At 42.9% G+C, this 17493-nt stretch overlaps 1 protein-coding gene across 5 annotated transcripts in view; it reads left to right on the forward strand.

Moving 5' to 3' along the window:
• Nucleotides 1-14138, forward strand: part of DACH2 (dachshund family transcription factor 2) — a gene marked incomplete at its 5' end in the record, with an annotated part of 310315 nt that extends 296177 nt beyond the window's left edge. For 2 of the 5 annotated variants that reach the window (XM_080365633.1, XM_080365634.1), the window contains 2 exons: nt 2804-2869; nt 10913-14138. In XM_080365633.1, coding sequence (XP_080221759.1) covers nt 2804-2869; nt 10913-10998 — 152 coding nt within the window. In that variant the 3' untranslated portion in view covers nt 10999-14138. Of the gene's footprint in view, nt 1-2803; nt 2875-10912 lie in introns of all 5 variants that reach the window. The other 3 variants (XM_080365635.1, XM_080365636.1, XM_080365637.1) reach the window with 2 other exon arrangements.
• Between the last annotated feature and the right edge of the window lie 3355 nt (nt 14139-17493).

Below are 17493 nucleotides of genomic sequence, written 5' to 3' on the forward strand. Positions count from 1 at the left end.
GCAAAATCTGTTACGGTGCCAGCTAAGACAATGTGAAATTTGGTTCCTATAAGGTTCTCTGAACTCTTCTCTCCCAGCAGATTCATTTTTAGAACTGCTGAGCTTCATTTTAAAAGCTGTTTGGCTAAAGTGTGCTCAGCCTCAGGATCCATTAAGTGTGTTAAATATGTATCAGCTTTCAGAGCTGACTAGGTTTTGAATACTTCCCAAATATTCTTGTGAAACAAAAGCAAATCAGTTTAATCTCCTAAACAGGGTGATTATGTTTTGGGTAGTGGGAGGGTTTGCCTCTCCTGCTTAAGATGGTTCTGGCCAAAGCTTAGAGCTTCAGTTTGAATCTTTAAGACTGCACCTTGTTGAGTTTTAATTAATTTTTAGGTTCCATAGCTAAGGTTTAGTCTGTGCATCCCTACCCCAAAGTCTCTGCAGAGGCTCGTGAATCAGAGTTATATTCCATCTCTGCTGCATTTGTATGTCGGGTAGCCTTTACCATGACTTTGTGCTGCCTGCTTTGGGCACGGCTAGCAACCGAGCCGTAATAGCATAAGGAGCCTGCAAAAACTGCCTGAACTGCTGAGTAAAAATAATGAGTTTAGCTTGTCTTGAGTTCTCAGTTGTGAGGCCTACCCACACTTTTTTAAAGTTAGAGCAAGCCTTGTGTGCGTGAACTGCCATCGCAACACTCTGCAGTGGACTGCGAGTTGTGATTTATCTAGAGCACCTAAGAGATATAAACTCTTTAAGTACGAGAGCAACATCTTTCAGAGGCATTCTCATCTGCTGGGTTTTTATAGTCCAGCATATCACTGTAACCAGGAACTGGCTGGCTTTTCTGATGTACTGACAGCAAATAGTGGTGATTCAGGCATGGATATACAGCTGGCAGTTGCACCGTGATAAGGGACAATGACCTAAGAGAGGGCGGGTGGACAGAGCCAGCAAAAACCTCTTCACCACCTCCCATGGGTCAGAAAAGCACCCAGGCTGGATCCCAGAGATACAGCCAGCACCTTGAGATGAATGTCAGAAAAACCCTAAATTCCTGATATTCTGTAAGGTCATTCACCCAGATTTTGCCATCGCTGGTAAGCACCTGCCACTCGCATGACAGTTAGGAGTGCTCAGCAGTTCTGGAAGCCACAAATTAAAGGGTACCAACATGCCAGCAATGTGATTAACAGATCTTTACATCTGCTACTGTGGGCCTGGCTGCTAACGTTTTGATTTGCAGGCACACTCAGGTAGTCATATATATGTTAGTGCCTGCAAGAAGCTGATATTTACATGCTAATCTGATTGCACATGCAAATCAGGTAGCTCATTAGCATCTTAATCCACAATTTAATTGCAGGTACAATTTTATGACAACAAAATGTGAAGGGCTATTTTGAGTATTTTTAATTTAACTCCGACGGTCTGTCTCATTTAACAGATGCTGTTATTAGTTAGCGATGACTTTGTCATTTTACACATATATACAACATGGACTCTGAAAGGTTTGCAAAGAAAGAGCCTTTTTAGATTGATAGATCAGTGCCCTGAACTTTCCTCCAAAACAGGAATCTGAATAAGGGAAACCCAAGGTAACAGCAGTCACTCATAATTTTATAAGAAATAATTGTATACATGAAAATACTTTTTATTTGATGGTATAGATTTATAGGGCTATATAAGCATACATCACATATATTTCATTTAAACATACATTGCTAAGATATAACTCATACTATTCTTCTGTGTATGGACTGCACTTCAGTGGGTTGCCCTACTTTGACAGAGTTCAGTTAGGCTGCAGGGTGACCGTGAAACGGCATCTTTGGAAGAGATGCTGATGCTCGACCAAAGGGACCTGAGAAAGCAACAGCACAGCTCTTCTCTACTTCAGAAAGTCCAGAACAGGCTTCTAGACAGAAAAACTTCAGAACTGTACCCACAGCTCCCTTTCAGGTGTGGGCTTTTTTTCCTCGCTATAATTTCTGAGTGCTGTTTTACAAGGGAAGCAGATGTTTCTCCAGGATTTGAGGTGCCATGGATTCAAATCACATACCCTTCATGCTAATCCTTGTTGGCACAAGGTGGATAATGGCATCTGTTATCATAACACCCTGGGGTGTTGGAGGCCCCACCCCCACCCCAAAGGACTGTGCATACAGAGGTATTATCAATAGGAAATTAAATAGGTCAAAAGTGCGTATCATTATGAGACTCTCAACTTGGAAAAAAGACTACAATCCATTTTGGAAAGCTTTTCTCAGAGATCTGGAAATGTTTCACATAATATCACATATGTAATTTTGTTTTGGCTGATAATGCATGCTTACAACATCCTGAGCGGAGTCTTTAAAGTGCAATTTGCACAGTTCTTATCTGTAACGTGCACTCATACAAACTGATAGGCACGCGCACGCAGACACATTGACTGGCATTGGCTATATTCTTTAATTCTGTACTTCGCAGGTGCAGGGCTAGGAGAGTCACTGTAGCTTAATATTACCACAGTTCCATTTCGACTTTTATTTTTCATGTGTCAGATGTCCTCATTCTCCAAGAGAATTTTACAGACATATTAATATAATGTGTTAGTTATTATCTGGTCATCAGACAAATGTGCTTCACATTTCACTGTGAGACCAGTATGCACGTTTTGTAAACTATTTACTACTGAAAATTCTATGAAGACCAAATGTTTTATGCAAGACCGTGTAATGTGGAGATCACCCTAGTTTGCTATAAATATTTTTCTAAAGATGCATGAGAGAAGGGCAAAGGGGAATACATTAATCTTCAGTGTCATGTCTTTCAGATGCTGGAATCCCAGATATGGAAATAGAACACAACGGAACCCAACATGACAGTGCAGCAATGCAAGGTGCAGTATGTACCGCATCCCATCACGTACATGTTTATCATCAGCTGTATTAAAAATGAAATAAAATGCAGAATAGTTTTCATGCTTTAAAATAAACATAAATCACACAACTTTGTTTTCCTGTTCAATACAGAAAACCTTTGAAAGATCAGTATTTACAAGACCAGAAATTAAATTTGTTTTAACAGAGGTGTGGGAAACTCATATTTAGCTATCACGCACTTAGTTCAAAAGTGATTTTACATATGATTCATCTTTTTAAAATATTTTATCACTGATCCTTACCTGCCTGTGAAGATCATAGGTGTTTTCAAAAAAATACATAAACCGTAGGTGGAAAAGGAAAGTCATGGTCACATTATGAGCAGTTACATAGTGCTCCATTTTCCTCATTGTTCAGTGACTGCAAATAGAGAACATCCATGTCTTGCCCGAGTGCTTCCCAAAGAATAATAACTGCATTCTAGCTACAGGCCTGTGAGGTAAGGGCGTTGTGTAATCGCTGGTTAGTGAAGCTGAGATACAGAGATCTCAAGGGTTATTTCCATTACCACTGGAACCCTGTTTGAGACACGCAGAAAATCCATAGTCACACGTGATAAAATTTGGTCTGAGCAATTTGCTCTGGCTTTGGAGAAAGTTTGGCTTGGTGGTGTTGGTTTTCTATTAAACCTGCCTCTTTCTCCCTTCCGTCTGCGCCCTGTTCATTACACACCACTCGGTTCTGTGCCTGCTACTGTAGCAGCCTGGAGACAGCTGCCTGTTTCAATGTAACTGCTGCTTCTTAGAGCACTTCCACCCTTTCTACCGAATCGTGTAATGGTAACGTGCAAAAAATAATCTGTGTTGACGTAACTAAAAACAGTCCCCTTCTGTGTAGACAGAAGAAGGGCTGCAGTACAGTTATAGATACAAACATAATTTCTAGCATTTCTCAACTGTTAAAAGCTTGACTTTGCATACCTCTGGTATGCATCTGTCGTCCATCTGTCATCTATACAGGAAAGCTTTCAAATATTTTTACTGCTGTCTCTTTGTGATTTTAGGTTCATATGCTATGTGTTACGAAGGAGAATCACAGCTTTATTGTAATGCATATATATACATATAACATACGTGTGTATATATACGTACACATACGATTAGAGTTGTGCTCTAAATACTGCGTTTGGAAGATCATTACTGCCAGAAATAATCAAACTATTGAATAAGCACTGGGGACACTTGTATTTAAATTTGACAAGCAAAATATTCCTAATGTTTCTGATCTATTTATGATACCTGCTGAGATGAGTGCTCAGTGCTCTTCCAAGAAGATTCTGAAAGTCAAAGGTGCATCTGGACAGAATCTAGTGAAAAATTGAAGTTAATTTCAATTTTCAATTAATGAAAAAAAGTTGCATTTGGCTCGAATGTGACTTCCCATCAAACATGGTTATAAATAACTGTGGGGAAAGTGATGCATAGCTGCTTGCAGTGACCGTTTACCCACTAGAAGGAATTAAGAGAGCTTTCTTACACTTCCTGCAGTCTATTGGTATACAAGAAAAACTCGTGATTTTATGATTTTTATTTTAGGTTTGTTTTCAGTCTGAACCCAACTACATTGTTCTTTAGTTTTACCAGGCTTTGGATCATGGAGTTTTTGTTCAGGTTAGAAGCCTGAACAAAGGGAGAGCTGGATATCCACTATGTTTAATACCTCTGAGCTTGGTACCCCTCTGTGAAAGCAGAACACACTTGTGCAGTAGATGTAAACCTGTCCTGTACTCCTCAATGGCAAAGCCTCTCTTGTCTTCACTGCAGTAATGAATGACAGCGTACGCTGACGTCTGGGACAGTTTTGGTGTGGTAGTCATGTTCATATGTAAACATGTGGTGAGTTGAGCCTGGTTTTCACTGAGCACTCTCAGCTGATAAAAAGGTTTCTGAAGAGCTCTCTGTAGAGCTTGTTTAGATTTCAAAGTGTTTCTGTCCTGTAGCACCATCTCTTTAATTTTTATTTATGCTGATGCTGTAATACCTTTTTATTCTCTCTTGCTTTGATTACAATATTTGTACTTGACAGCTACTATTGCGCTGCTGTCTTTAACAATTAGCGCACACTCCCTTATTGCACCCTTCATTTGCTGCCTTTGGTTTTTGGCCCTGGAAGGAGGAAGGGTCAGAACATGTTCCCAATACAAAGCTGTTTCCAAGCTTCCAAAACCTTCCAAGCTTCTCTGTTGCACAGAAGAAAGCTTTAGCATCAATGCAGAGCTTTCGTTTTCAGTTGTCAATAGCTCTGCTGGACAGAAATCTATCATTTGTACAATGCCTTTCCTTTGAAATTCAATCAGTTTCACTGCCAGTGTCTCCTTAAGATGGTTTAAAGGAAAATTACCAAAATACTGCACAGCCACCTTTCACAGTGATTAAGTCGTATCATATTTTATACTCATTTCTTAAAGTGATTTTATTAACACAAGCTGTTCATATACTGGGATTCTGATCTGCATTATAAATCTTTTCCATTTAGTTGACTCATTTCTCTATGCTCTGTATATTAATTGAACGGAAATTTTGTGCAGGCGAGACTTAAAACTTTTTTGAACTTCACAGTCTTAATACCTCCATCCTCTGTATGTATTCATCTTCTCATCCAGTATAGCTTGATCTGAGAGAAGCTTTTTAGCTGACAGAATAGAAAAGTAATAGTTGCTGCAGTCGTGAAGCCCCCTGCATAGTTGAGTGGTGCAGGAGAGGGTGATGCATTCACACAGATACCCTTCTGGTCTTGCTCCCATAACTCACTTGTGGGCCAGCAAGATAGTGCATCAACCATTTTATCAACCAATCTCCGTTTCACATAAAATAAACATACTGGGTGTCATTAAGTGCACCTTCAGATCAATGATTTTTGCAAATGACATTCAAGTACCATTCGAGTAGTGCATTTTTGCTGATAAAAGCAAATTAAATTAGCACAACTACAAGTGTGCTGATAAAAACTAAAACCGAACAGCAGCACCATTAGCTAACAAAGTAATATTTTCTCTTTACTGCTTTCTGCCATTTAGTTATTATCCTATTGGAAATCTAATTATAATCCTTTTACTCCCTAGTCAAACTTCACAGTTTTTGCAAGCTTAGCACTGACAAGTGATTTCATTACATTTGATTGCCCGCGCCCAGATTGACTTAACTTCACTCCGAGACCTAAAAGCCCTCTCAGTTTCTCAGATTCCCTGTTTGCACATTACAGCAACAGCTCCTTTAATTAATTAGCATGAACAGCAGTAACATGAACTGCTGAACAGAAAATAACATCATTTTATGATCGCAGGGAGACTTCTCCTTTTGCATGTTTATACCTTAGTTAACTTTTGTATTACTATATTTCATTGTTAGGGGATATTGGAACAATCAGCAAAGCAATGTTATCTTAAAATTTTAAAAAATAGAGGTTACCATAATACTTGTTGATAACAATTTACAAAAAATAAAAGACTCTAAATTTCAAGAAGGAGGCAGCAGCAAGGCAGGCAGAGTTTCCTGAGGTAAAAGTGCAGTTGGAAGGAAATGTGGTTCACGGGGCCTGCAACAGGAGCGGGACCCAGGGTGGCTGCTGCTGCCATTTGTGAAACAACCTGCCAGAGATTTAGCACAAAACTCTCAGTAACTCTGAATAAGTTTTATCTGTTTGCCTAAGATGAAGGACTGTTGAAGTTTGGAAGACGTTTTGGGTTTTGTTAATTTGAGAACTGGGCTATTTTTTCACTATTCTGATCTAACCAGTCAGTTTTCAAATCCAGCCTATGGTCAAAAAGGCACGAGAGGGACAGGAGAGAGAGAGGTGGTGGTTTTTAGAAGTTTAGCAACTTTGTTAGTGTATCAAATTATACCTCCAAATGCCTCAGTCCACTGAAACCAGGCAGGCTATGGAATTTCAGAGTACTCTACAATTGTGAGAGACAAATTCAGCATCTTGGAAATGCAGTGCTATTGTGTTGGTATTGCTTTTACTGGAGAAAAAAAAAAATATATGTAGGACTGGATCCCTGTGGTAAGAAACTCTTGAGACTGAGCTAAAGAGAGGCCTGGTGTTTCCCTTTGAGCAAGTTCTTTGCAGTCTTCTTCATTTGAGTCTCTGTCCCTAGTGCCTGCCCGGCTCTGGGTGTTCTGAATTATTAAAACTCTACTAGTTATCTTGTTGTGTGCAATATTGAAATGTTTCTAGAAAAACTCGTGTGAAGTTTGTGTACAATGACCAGACTGTCATATCCATGTGCACCCTGGCCATGCGCTGCTGGAAGCTGCTCGCGGAGTCACAGGGTGGTGGGGGCTGGACGGAGCCCACCGAGCCCAGCCCGCGGCTGCCCCCCGCCCTCCCACAGCATGGCCGCACAGCACGGCCACCGGGCGGGTGGGGACGGCCCCAGCGAAGGAGAACAAAGCTCCTCCTCGTGTCCAGAAGGAACTTCCCGTGTGGCAGTTTGTGCCCGGTGCCCCTTGTCCTGTCGCTGGGCACCACTGACAGGAGCCTGGCCCCGTCCCCCTGGCACCCGCCCTGAAGGCCCCTGGTACCTGTTGGTCAGACCCCCCTCAGCCGCCTCCTCTCCCGGCTGGACAGGCCCAGCTCTCCCAGCCCTCCCTCACCGGGGAGATGCTCCAGCCCCTCATCATCTTCCCAGCCCTGCGCTGGCCCCTCCCAGCAGCTCCCTGGCTCTCCTCAACTGGGGAGCCCAGCGCTGGGCCCAGCACCCCAGATGTGCCTCACCAGGGCAGAGCAGAGGGCAGGGTCACCTCCCTCGCCCTGCTGGCCACGCTCCTCCCGATGCACCCAGGGTCCCACTGGCCGCCTTGGCCGCCTGGTCACACTGCCGGCCCACGGGCAACTTGCTGCCCACCAGAGCTCCCAGGTCCTTCTCCGCAGAGCTGCCCCCCAGCAGGGCAGCCACAGCCCATACTGGTGCGTGGGGCTGCCCATCCCCCACCCCCCAGGGGCAGGACCCTACACTCACCTTTGTGGAACTTCATGAGGTTCCTCTGCCCAACCCTCCAGCCTGCCCAGGTCTCGCTGAATGGCATTAGCTGCTGACCCGGGGAAGGGCCCTCTTCAGTCCCTAGCCAGGAGGCTGCTGTGCTGGCTGACTGCATGGCTCACCTGCTGGCCGTGCAGATCCAGGGCTTTTAAACTAATGGGATCCCTGGTCTTGGTGTTTTTTCTACTTTTGGTACGCTGTTCTCCTGGCTCACTCACCCTGTGAGCACATACACATGTGAGGGAGGAAGCTCAGATGTTGTGATTTACTGGAAACAAAAGGTGGGTAAAGGTTTCACCAGGGGGCTGTTGGGTGTGAAGGTCCTTTCTATTCTTAACAAAGGGCTAAAACATTTATTCAATAATTCAGTGTCAGTAGGCTGGAATATTTCCTAAGCAGGAACCACTACGTTATCTCCCTGTCTGCTCAAACTGACAATAGCAATCCAGCATCTGCATAGTTTGTATTCAGTGAACATATTCTTGTCCTTGGCTATTGTTACTTATTAGAAATCCTATTTTCTGTACAAGTTCGCAGATCTATTAGCACAGATGTGGAAATATTTGACAGAGTCAACTCAGTAGTCCTAATCACAAAATAAATGGGGAAGAGACCCCAGAGGCACCTTGGCGAGTGTGCAGCATGGGAGGGTCTGGCCCAGGGACCGGGGCGGGGGGGGGGGGGGGGCTGCCCCCCCGCAAGGGGATCCTGGTCAGCTCAGCCACCATCAGACATAGGAGGCTGCATCTCTGCCAGGGTAGAAAAGAGGCAATATGAAAGAGTGAGAGATTAAAAGCAAGCAAACCAAACCTGGTTCCTACTGCTGCTCTCAGAAGCAGCGTGCACAGTTCACATTCTGCCCTGCGTCCAGAGGAAAGCGTGCCCTGCTCACAGTGCGCTAGTGTTTTGGTTTCATGGCTCTGTTTGGAAAATACAGAGAAATGGAAGGGAAAAGTTTTACTGGACAACTAATAAACAGGAAAAGCAATCAGTTTCACTGACTGTTGTCATCTGGCTGAGCAACTGGCCCAAACCCCAAGAACTTGCTGCAAGCCAGGTCCAGTTTTCCCGTGGTAGCAAAGGGCTCCTTTCCCGTGGTTTTCATGATTGCTGTGGTCCTTCCCCCTGGCAGGGTCGGTGTGCAGGCTCCTTCCAGACCAACTCCTGTTTGCTGCGAGGTTTAGGGAAAGAGAGGGGTTTTGAGGGCTGCCATTCACAGCAGAAACCAACTGCTCTCTGATTTGTCTTTTTATTTCTGCAAAATAAGAGAGTAATTCAAACTAATTAGCCCCAGCTTTGTAAGTCAGATTTATTGTTATGACGTTGCATTTTCCATGTGTCACAGCATCCAAAGCTCACCCTGGCTCTGATCTAACTGAAGTGCCGACTCTGTTTACATAGCCTAGGAGGAGTGGAGAGATCAGCTTCTGTCCAGATACTTGCAATATCGTGTAAGACTGATTCAACCCTTCGAGCTGTGCAGAGCCCCTGAGAGCGTGCAGCCTGGCACATGGCTGCCCTCATCCCTCCTGCTGCTCTCCTGTCCGCAGAAACAGCCACATCTCAGCTCTGCCTAACCTTTGTTTTAGCAGCTCTCCCAGCTCCTCCTTCATCTAAATTGGCAAAGGGGGATTGTCAGTTTGTTATTTCATCTGTGCCGCTGGTATTCTCTGCAACATGTAGTGCTGGGGTTTATTTTTTAAATTGCCTGAATAATTTACTGTTACTGATACAAGTTTATCCTTGTTCTCTCATTATGTAGCAGATCCCAAATTTCCTTTCTCCAATGACTTTCTCCTCCAGTTTGGTGTGCTGAGGTTACCTGAACAATGCTGGGCTGTAGTGGTGGGGGTTCATCGCCGCTGGCCCCCTGCAGTGCCTTGCTCCCCGTCCTGGGCTGGGCTTGTGCACCAGCCTTACTGGGCAGCATGCGTTTGTGCAAGTCGTGAGGGTCCACGTGGAAATTTTGTTTTAAAGTAGTTTGATGGAAATACAGCTGAATTACTGACTAGAAACGAATGTATTACAAAGCAAGCCGCACAAGGATTCAGAAACTGCAGAGATGCTGAATAGGCTGGGAGTGGGGGGAAGTGAATAAATATGCAGATAGTAATTATTGCTTTTGGATTTGTGCTTTATACACACATTAGAACCTTGAAAGAAAAAGACAAACGATGATATTGTTGCTAAAAGAGAGTGCAAGAGATGAATGTACACCCTGGACTAACAACTCAGGGAAGACAACACCATCCTGAGGGAAAATTACAATTATTAACATACGCTCTGGCTTCCTGAGAAATTGAGAGATCTCTGCTTGTCTTATACATTGTGAAGGGGAAAAAAAATCCTTTCTAAATGTCTTGCTTATTAAGCCAGTCATGCATTTCACTGTAGGTTGTAAAGCAGTATAACATGCACAGGGGGCTCATAAGCATATTTTAGTGTTAGGGAATATCATTTATACAGTTTTTATATTGTCAATATTACCCCTAGAGAATGAGATTAGGCTTTAAAGTACTGTAAATCTACGCTTTTGCTCACCTTTGTATAATTTCATTTTTTAATAGAATGAAGCCCACATAAATGAATATTTGATTAAGGGATAAACCTAATAAAAGAATACATTTATTGCACACAGATTTATTCAAATCTTTGCTATATAATACAGTAAAATGCTATAAAATGGTATGTAGCTTGCAGTCAGCTACACTGAGGAGATTGTGAATATGCTTCAAAAAAAGATGAATTTGACAACATTGCATTGCCTTTTGTTTACAAGTGGTAGCACAGATGCTCCTAACACGTTAATTCCTCATAGGTGGTAGCTGTATGACATTGTTAATGTCATGGAGTCAAGTTTGTTGCACAGCAACAAAAAAGTATTTTGATTTCTGGAGAATAATTGAGAGCTTTATAAAAAAGGAAGTATTTAACTATGCACTTTCTGTTTACTGATCAATAATATCTCCTGGGTAGCTGCACCGTGCTTGAGCTTTGGCATTTACTTTCTCTCTTACAGGTGTTCCAGATACCTCCATTGAACTTCCCTTGAGAAATACAGGGAATAGGAAGGAAAAATTGAAACCTGTTCCGAAGTTTAAGTAGTCAGTCACTCCATCAGCCCGCAGTACCCTCAATGACACCTCTTCCCTTATTTTGAAAAATAAGTTTTGAAATGCAATAAAAATATGAAGAATTTGAAGAAAAAAAAAAAGTGTTACTGATCTGTACTGATCCCATTTTTGATAAATAACTCTTCCCTTGAATGCACGTCTCCGGATTCCTCCCCTTCTCTTTGCAGACAGTCCGTGTCACCAAACACAGCACCATACGTGTGCACCTACGTGCTTTATATCTTACTTTACAAGCATCAAACGTATCAGAAGATGCAGCTGATGCCCAGTGGCTATGTAAATAGCGAGTAACGTACCTAATTTCTGCTGACTTGCATTAGTATTGCACGGACTAATTCAGCGAGGACCACCTGGACGGCCCGGGCTGTGTAGGTGGTTAGGCCAGGAGATGCCGCGGTGGGTCGGGCTGCGGGGCCCGGGCCCCCACGGGGGGTCGGCGTGCGGGCGTGGGGTGCCGGGCAGGCAGGGCTTGGGCTGCTCCTGTGCAGGAGGCAGAGCTGGTGCGTTGCCGGCTGGCGAGAACGCGCTGTGGCAGGATTCGGCCGTTTGGGCTGGCAGTGGAGGCTGTGCATGTTCGAAGGTGGTCGTGCCAACCTGCGAGGCTGTCAGTGGCGCCCTTAGAAGGACAGCTTTCGTGTAAGCTGGATCGCGTGCAGCCTGCCGTGGGAAGGAGTCATGTGCAACTTCCTAATAATCGGGAGAAAAGGGAAAAATACCCAACAAACAAACCCCACAGTGTTCAGTATTTGCATTTCTGCTTACCTCCTCCCCGGGCTTTATTATTTGCCCCACTAAATTTAAGACAATTTTAATCAGCCAAAGGGCTGAAACTAATTTAGCCACTTCTTTGGAGGTTCCCATGCTCCCAAGCGTTCCTCCAGAGTTGTTATGTCCCTGGCTCTTCCGATCTGTATTCTTGTTTACATCTAAAATACATATTAAATCATCTCTGTTTGGAGAGTCTGAGCCTCCTTAAAACCATGAAACATTCAATTACTAATTAGCTGTTTCCTGTTCCTAATGAAGTGAACATGTCGGATTTGGATTAAAATTCAGCTACTGCTCTCCTCTGTTTATGGTTCCAGATGTTTTTGTTTTATCTAGGAGGTTACTTTGACAGCTACTGCTAAATGATAAATCACTCATATTATAGCTGAAATGCATTTTGAAATTGAAATGTGGCAAACTTTGAGATTGCTCCAAGGATTAGTGTCAGTTAGCAGGTCAATACTTGTTCTTCCCTTATGAGTGTTCGGTATTGGCATATGTAAAACAGTAATGGGATAGATGTCAACATTATACAAAATGCTTCTCAATATTATGATTTTGCTATCATCTTCAAGATCAGTACTTGCGGGTTTTGCTGGGTGGATTCATGATTCATTGTATAATGAGCAAGAATATGGATTCTTGTTAGCTTTAGTTTCCGTGGGCATTTTAATATTTATTTTTCTCTGGGCTTCAAGTTGCTTAATGTGAAAAATCACAGTTGATAGGTACTATAACTAGGAATATTGTTATGAAGGAAATAAGTGGCTTTCTGCTTGTTTCCCTAAATAAAGAAAAATAATTTGAAAAGAAATGTGGCAGTTTCTGAATGAAAGAACAGTTTTCCAAGAACAGATATTGATTTATTCTATTACATTTTATAATGCAATGCAATTTTGTTTTAACACACTGTTCCCTAGAAGGTTTTTGTGCATGTAATGATGTTACGTTGTAAAGCTGATGCCGTGTTATTTGGTCTGTCTTATGGAGGCAAGCAGTGCAACACAGGCTGCCTTCTGAAAAACAAGAAGGAAAATGAGTGCTCAATTAAAAAGCAAATGCCATAAAGGCAGAACATCCGAATCAAAGTATTTATAGCCTGTACTTGGCAGATGCTGGCTGGCAAGTGCCAGCACAAACGGGGCTGGTGGGGTTTTAGTCCCACTGGGCGCGCACACCTGCACCCTGGGCTAGGAGGTGCTCAGTGCGCCGGGAGCGGGTCACTGCGCTGCGGAACAGGCACCTCGGGGGCTCCACGGGGCGCTGGCAGCTGGTGCCCCTTCCTCCTGGGTAAAACGTGCTCACCTGACGGATGGCTAGGTTGTGTCACGTACAGATCCCATAATTTGTCTTGAGGGAAAAAAAAAAAAAAAGTCCACTAACAAATAGGGAAACCCACCTAAGTTTCAGTTAACTATAATATGTGTAATTGACCTCTTTTTTCTTCTTTTTCCCCCCCCCCCCCTCCAGAAAACAGAACATACATCAAACCTACTATTATGTACTGAAGGAAACACCTATTGTTGAAAAATGTATAATGACCACTATTTGAAGACTATATAGTTCATGAAAAACGTCCCTTCCAACCTTTGATGCCTTCAGTACTGTGTGAAGAACAGGATTTGTAGCATGAAACTTGAAGGACAATTTCAAGCAATTTACTGTTGCTGCATCGAAAACTGCCGTATTAAGAAATATTGAGACTTTTTACAAGCTTACCATACCAAACCAAGCCTGCTGCAACAGATCATTTTTAGGTCCCCGGAGATAGAAAGGAGTTTTAGTATTTTTAAGCACATACAGGAATTATTCCCCCTTCCCCCCAAAAAAAGAACTTTTTTTTTTTTTTCTAAGGAGGTAGCTATTACTGTATAGCAATGGCACAATGATTTTAAGCCACAAAGGTCCTCACTGGCTGTACATCAAACAAGTCCAGTTTGTCACTGAAACTGTTCAACATGGAGCTGTTTCGATTGTGTTTATAAATTAAGCTTTGTTTACTGAAGCAGATACTCGATATATATTACGTTTTAAAAAGAAATGTGTGTACATTTTTTAAAAGAATGATGTAAAAATTGTCCTTTCATTAGATGACCAATTCAAAAGTGTGAGCTAAACCCTAATAGCTGACGTAATATGAGGATTATAATTGATGCTTTTTTTTATGCTCAGTTCAGCTTGGCTTTTGGTCTTTTAAGATGAAAAAATGAATATGCAGTAGAGTGTTAGATAATGGAAACTTTTAAGTATGGTTTCTCTGTTGTACCATATTAAGTTAAAGTACACATTCTTTGTTAAAAATGTTCTTGCTAAAAATACAGTATTAAAATTTTTTTTGTTTGACTTTGGAAATCTTTTAAGGTTTGTTCTTTTTTGACTGTGAATTCCCATAGTTACTGTACTAATGCAAAACAATATTTTGCACTATTAAAAATACTTGAAGAAATTACTTAATAAAGAGGGTGGGTTGGTATTAAACATTTTCCTAATTATTGTATGTTCCAAATCCTGAACTTTGCAACTGAAACATTCCTTTCACAAAATATGTGACTGAAGGCTGGTTTGAGTCAAGTGGAATTAAGTAATGACCTGTTCACTTTCATTCATGGGTCAAAGGCACAATGCTTATTTACGTATAAACTCATGTTTATATATGCGTACTTATGTTTATGCACATGTACCCTGACTTAAATTGCTGTCTCTTAAAAAAGCCCTTTAAATAGATCTATGGGGAACATATTTCCTATGATTATGTATACTGCTATCTACATCTATGCATACAGCATTCAAAATTTATTTTTGTCACTAGATTTTATTTTTTTTTCTGGTTAACAGATTCCTGCAAACTTTCAGAGTGTAGCTTCACATTATGCTATGTAATAGAGCAGAGTAGAATCATCTGATTTCTTTATTCCTAAAAGAGATCTTTGAGTTTAAGCAGGTACTGGTTCAAGAAAACATATTGGTTTCTGTCTTCCAGGTGTTCAAACTAATTATCAGAATAGTCTTGCATTGTGCAAACATGGCTTATTCCATATTGTTTTTATAGCAGGCATTCTAATAACTGCATTTATCATGCTGCCATTGATCAAATAATCAAAATTTGAATGACACAAGGGAACAGGAGTGTTAGGAATTGTGAGTCCTCCCACACTCCTAGTAAAAGCTCTGTTGTGAGTAAAACACTGCAGCACCTGAATTCTACCTTTGACTACTTACTAATTTTAGTTACTGTTCCATCAGGATTCTCTGAAAGGAAGGTTGGACCTTATGTCTGAATCTTAATTTGTAAAAAGGACTTGAAATGGTCCTGAGATACTGCAGCGTTTCTGACTGACCAGGCTCCGTGTCGCTCCTGTGAACCGCAGATTTTGAAGAGCTCTTTTCTTCGCTGGGTTTCCCAGTACTGTGCATTTTAGAAAGACTTAGAGTAACTACAGTAACTAAATATCTCAGTGTTTGAAATGGTAGCATGTTTGCATTTTTTCTTTAGTCTCCCTAAAGGCTGTTTTAGTTTGGGTTTGTTTTTTTTTTTTTTCCCCTTCAATGGCTGATCTACATTTCTTAAGACCGCATTGATACTGGGTTGATGAGCACATCATTGATTTCTAATTTGCCCTTCCCAGAATAGTTTTAAATGTCAAAGTACTGGCAAATGAGATTTAGGGAACTGACGAACTTCAGAGGCTGAAGCTGTTGTTAAGTCCTTGCTAGGGAGCTCCTGATAAATATTGACAAACCAAGACACTGAGGTTTTTGTGTGTCAGCTCAACCTAACGTGCACGCTTGTAACTAACACTTGCTGTTGAGACATATTAAAGCCAGAACAAGCAACAGGTTTGCCCAGTTGTATGCAAATAGTTCATCTAAAGGTGCAGGTTTCAATTTTAATTTTTATTTATTTTAATTATTTCATTTTACTGCCTATCATCGTCTCAGTACTGTTCCAGATGACGCGCTCCTGCGCAGGGGCCTGGCTGTGTTCCACTGACCAAACGCCTGCACGCGGCAGCTCCCGACGGAGGCAGCGTGGCGGTGGGATGGTGGGCGCGCACTGAGGGGCAGCCGCAGCGCTGCGGCACCAGCGCTGACCCTGCCTGTCACTTATTTTCTCTCTGTGCAGTGTAAAAAGCCTCAGCGTAGACTTTGTCTAGTTCCAGGCACTGCAACTGCGCATGAAAAGCAGGACAATGAGGAAATGGCTTTCATGTTCTATTTTCTAGGTCTCTGCAAAGCTTGTCATTCAAAGGCGAAGGAGATGGGATTGTTTACTGAAAGGCAAGACTAAGGGAAGAATTACTTTCTTATGAAAAAGCAAGCTATAAGGAGCAGGAAAGTAGCCACCTGTCGCCTCTGTGGGTCACAGGTCGGTGTGCAGGCTCTGGGACAGCCACACAGCCTGCGTCCTCCTGCCGGCCCCGGGGAAGCGTGGCCAGGGCTGCCCCTCATTTCTCATGGACACAATTTCACCTTTGGCAATGGTTCTTGCCTACCTTGTTCATCTGCTCTTCTCAACAGTGGAACCACCTGGGTAGGGAAGTGCTGGAGAAACCAGACCCTCTGGGCCGGGGTGGGCTGCAGCGCTGGGAGCCCACGGGGCCAGTGCCGCCTCGAGGCTTTGGCTCTTGGGGTGGTTTATTTGGGTTTTTTTCAAATGAAAATGCCTGAGAGGAGCAGAACTTTGGCTGTGCCCGAGTCCTCAGCACCTCCTAGAAGTGTCGGGGCCCGGCGGGCATGAAGCTCCACTCCGAGGCAGCATGTGTGTGGGGGGCAGCCTGGCTGGGCCTTGCAGGAACGAGGGGCACAGCCGAGGCTGGGGTGCAGCACCCACAGCCCTTCCACGTCAGCCGTTCTGATGGCTCCGCTCTCCTACAGGCTTCTCCTGGCTGTACGTTGCCTTTGCAGCGGTGTTACACCCATAGAGTTGCTGTGAGCGGGACACAAGGGGATCTTGGCTAAATGCAGGCAAGTCAATGGCGATGTATTTCAGCAATTCTGTGAATCCTGTGTAATGCAGCCGGCTATCATTGTAAACGCTAACAGAATCGATAGTGACCAATCTCAATTTAGAATCTGGATCTATAGTAATACACAGGGAGAACACTCTCCTTTAGAAATGCATGGCTGTGCATTAAAAGCTGAATGCTGGTTTAAGTAATCGCTATGTACAAGTAAGTGGCCCATTAATTATTTATTTGCAGGCTATTTTTGGTAACATGACAAAACATGGGCTAGCCTAAATTGTTACGCATTTCCTTCGTGGCCTCAGCTGATCCCCACACCATGTGTGCCCACGTGCACAGGCTGAGCCCTGACCAGGACGTGGGGCCGCGCTGCGGTACCTCTGGCAGCGATGCTGGTGCGAAGGCGTCCTGCTTCCCCACCGCTGCGTCGGCTGCCGTGACTTGCCTGGGTGAGGAGAGATGGAGCAGGAAAGGAATTCACAGCAGTGTGGTTTTTAAAGCCAGGTCACGTGCTATCATCATTTGTTATCCTTGCAACAAATGTTTAGGCATGTTTTAGGCATTTAGGCATTGTAAAATCACTATTAATATAACATTTTCACTTGAGTTCTGTCTGCAAATAAGGGCATCTTTGATGAAGCTGGGCTGGAAGGGGAGAAAAATAGTTTTATACTGATGAATTTATAGATGAATTATGAATTACTGCAGTTTTATATTTGTACATCAAAGAAATC

Source organism: Falco punctatus (assembly GCF_963210335.1).
Source record: "Falco punctatus genome assembly, chromosome: 15".
Lineage (NCBI taxonomy): Eukaryota > Metazoa > Chordata > Aves > Falconiformes > Falconidae > Falco > Falco punctatus.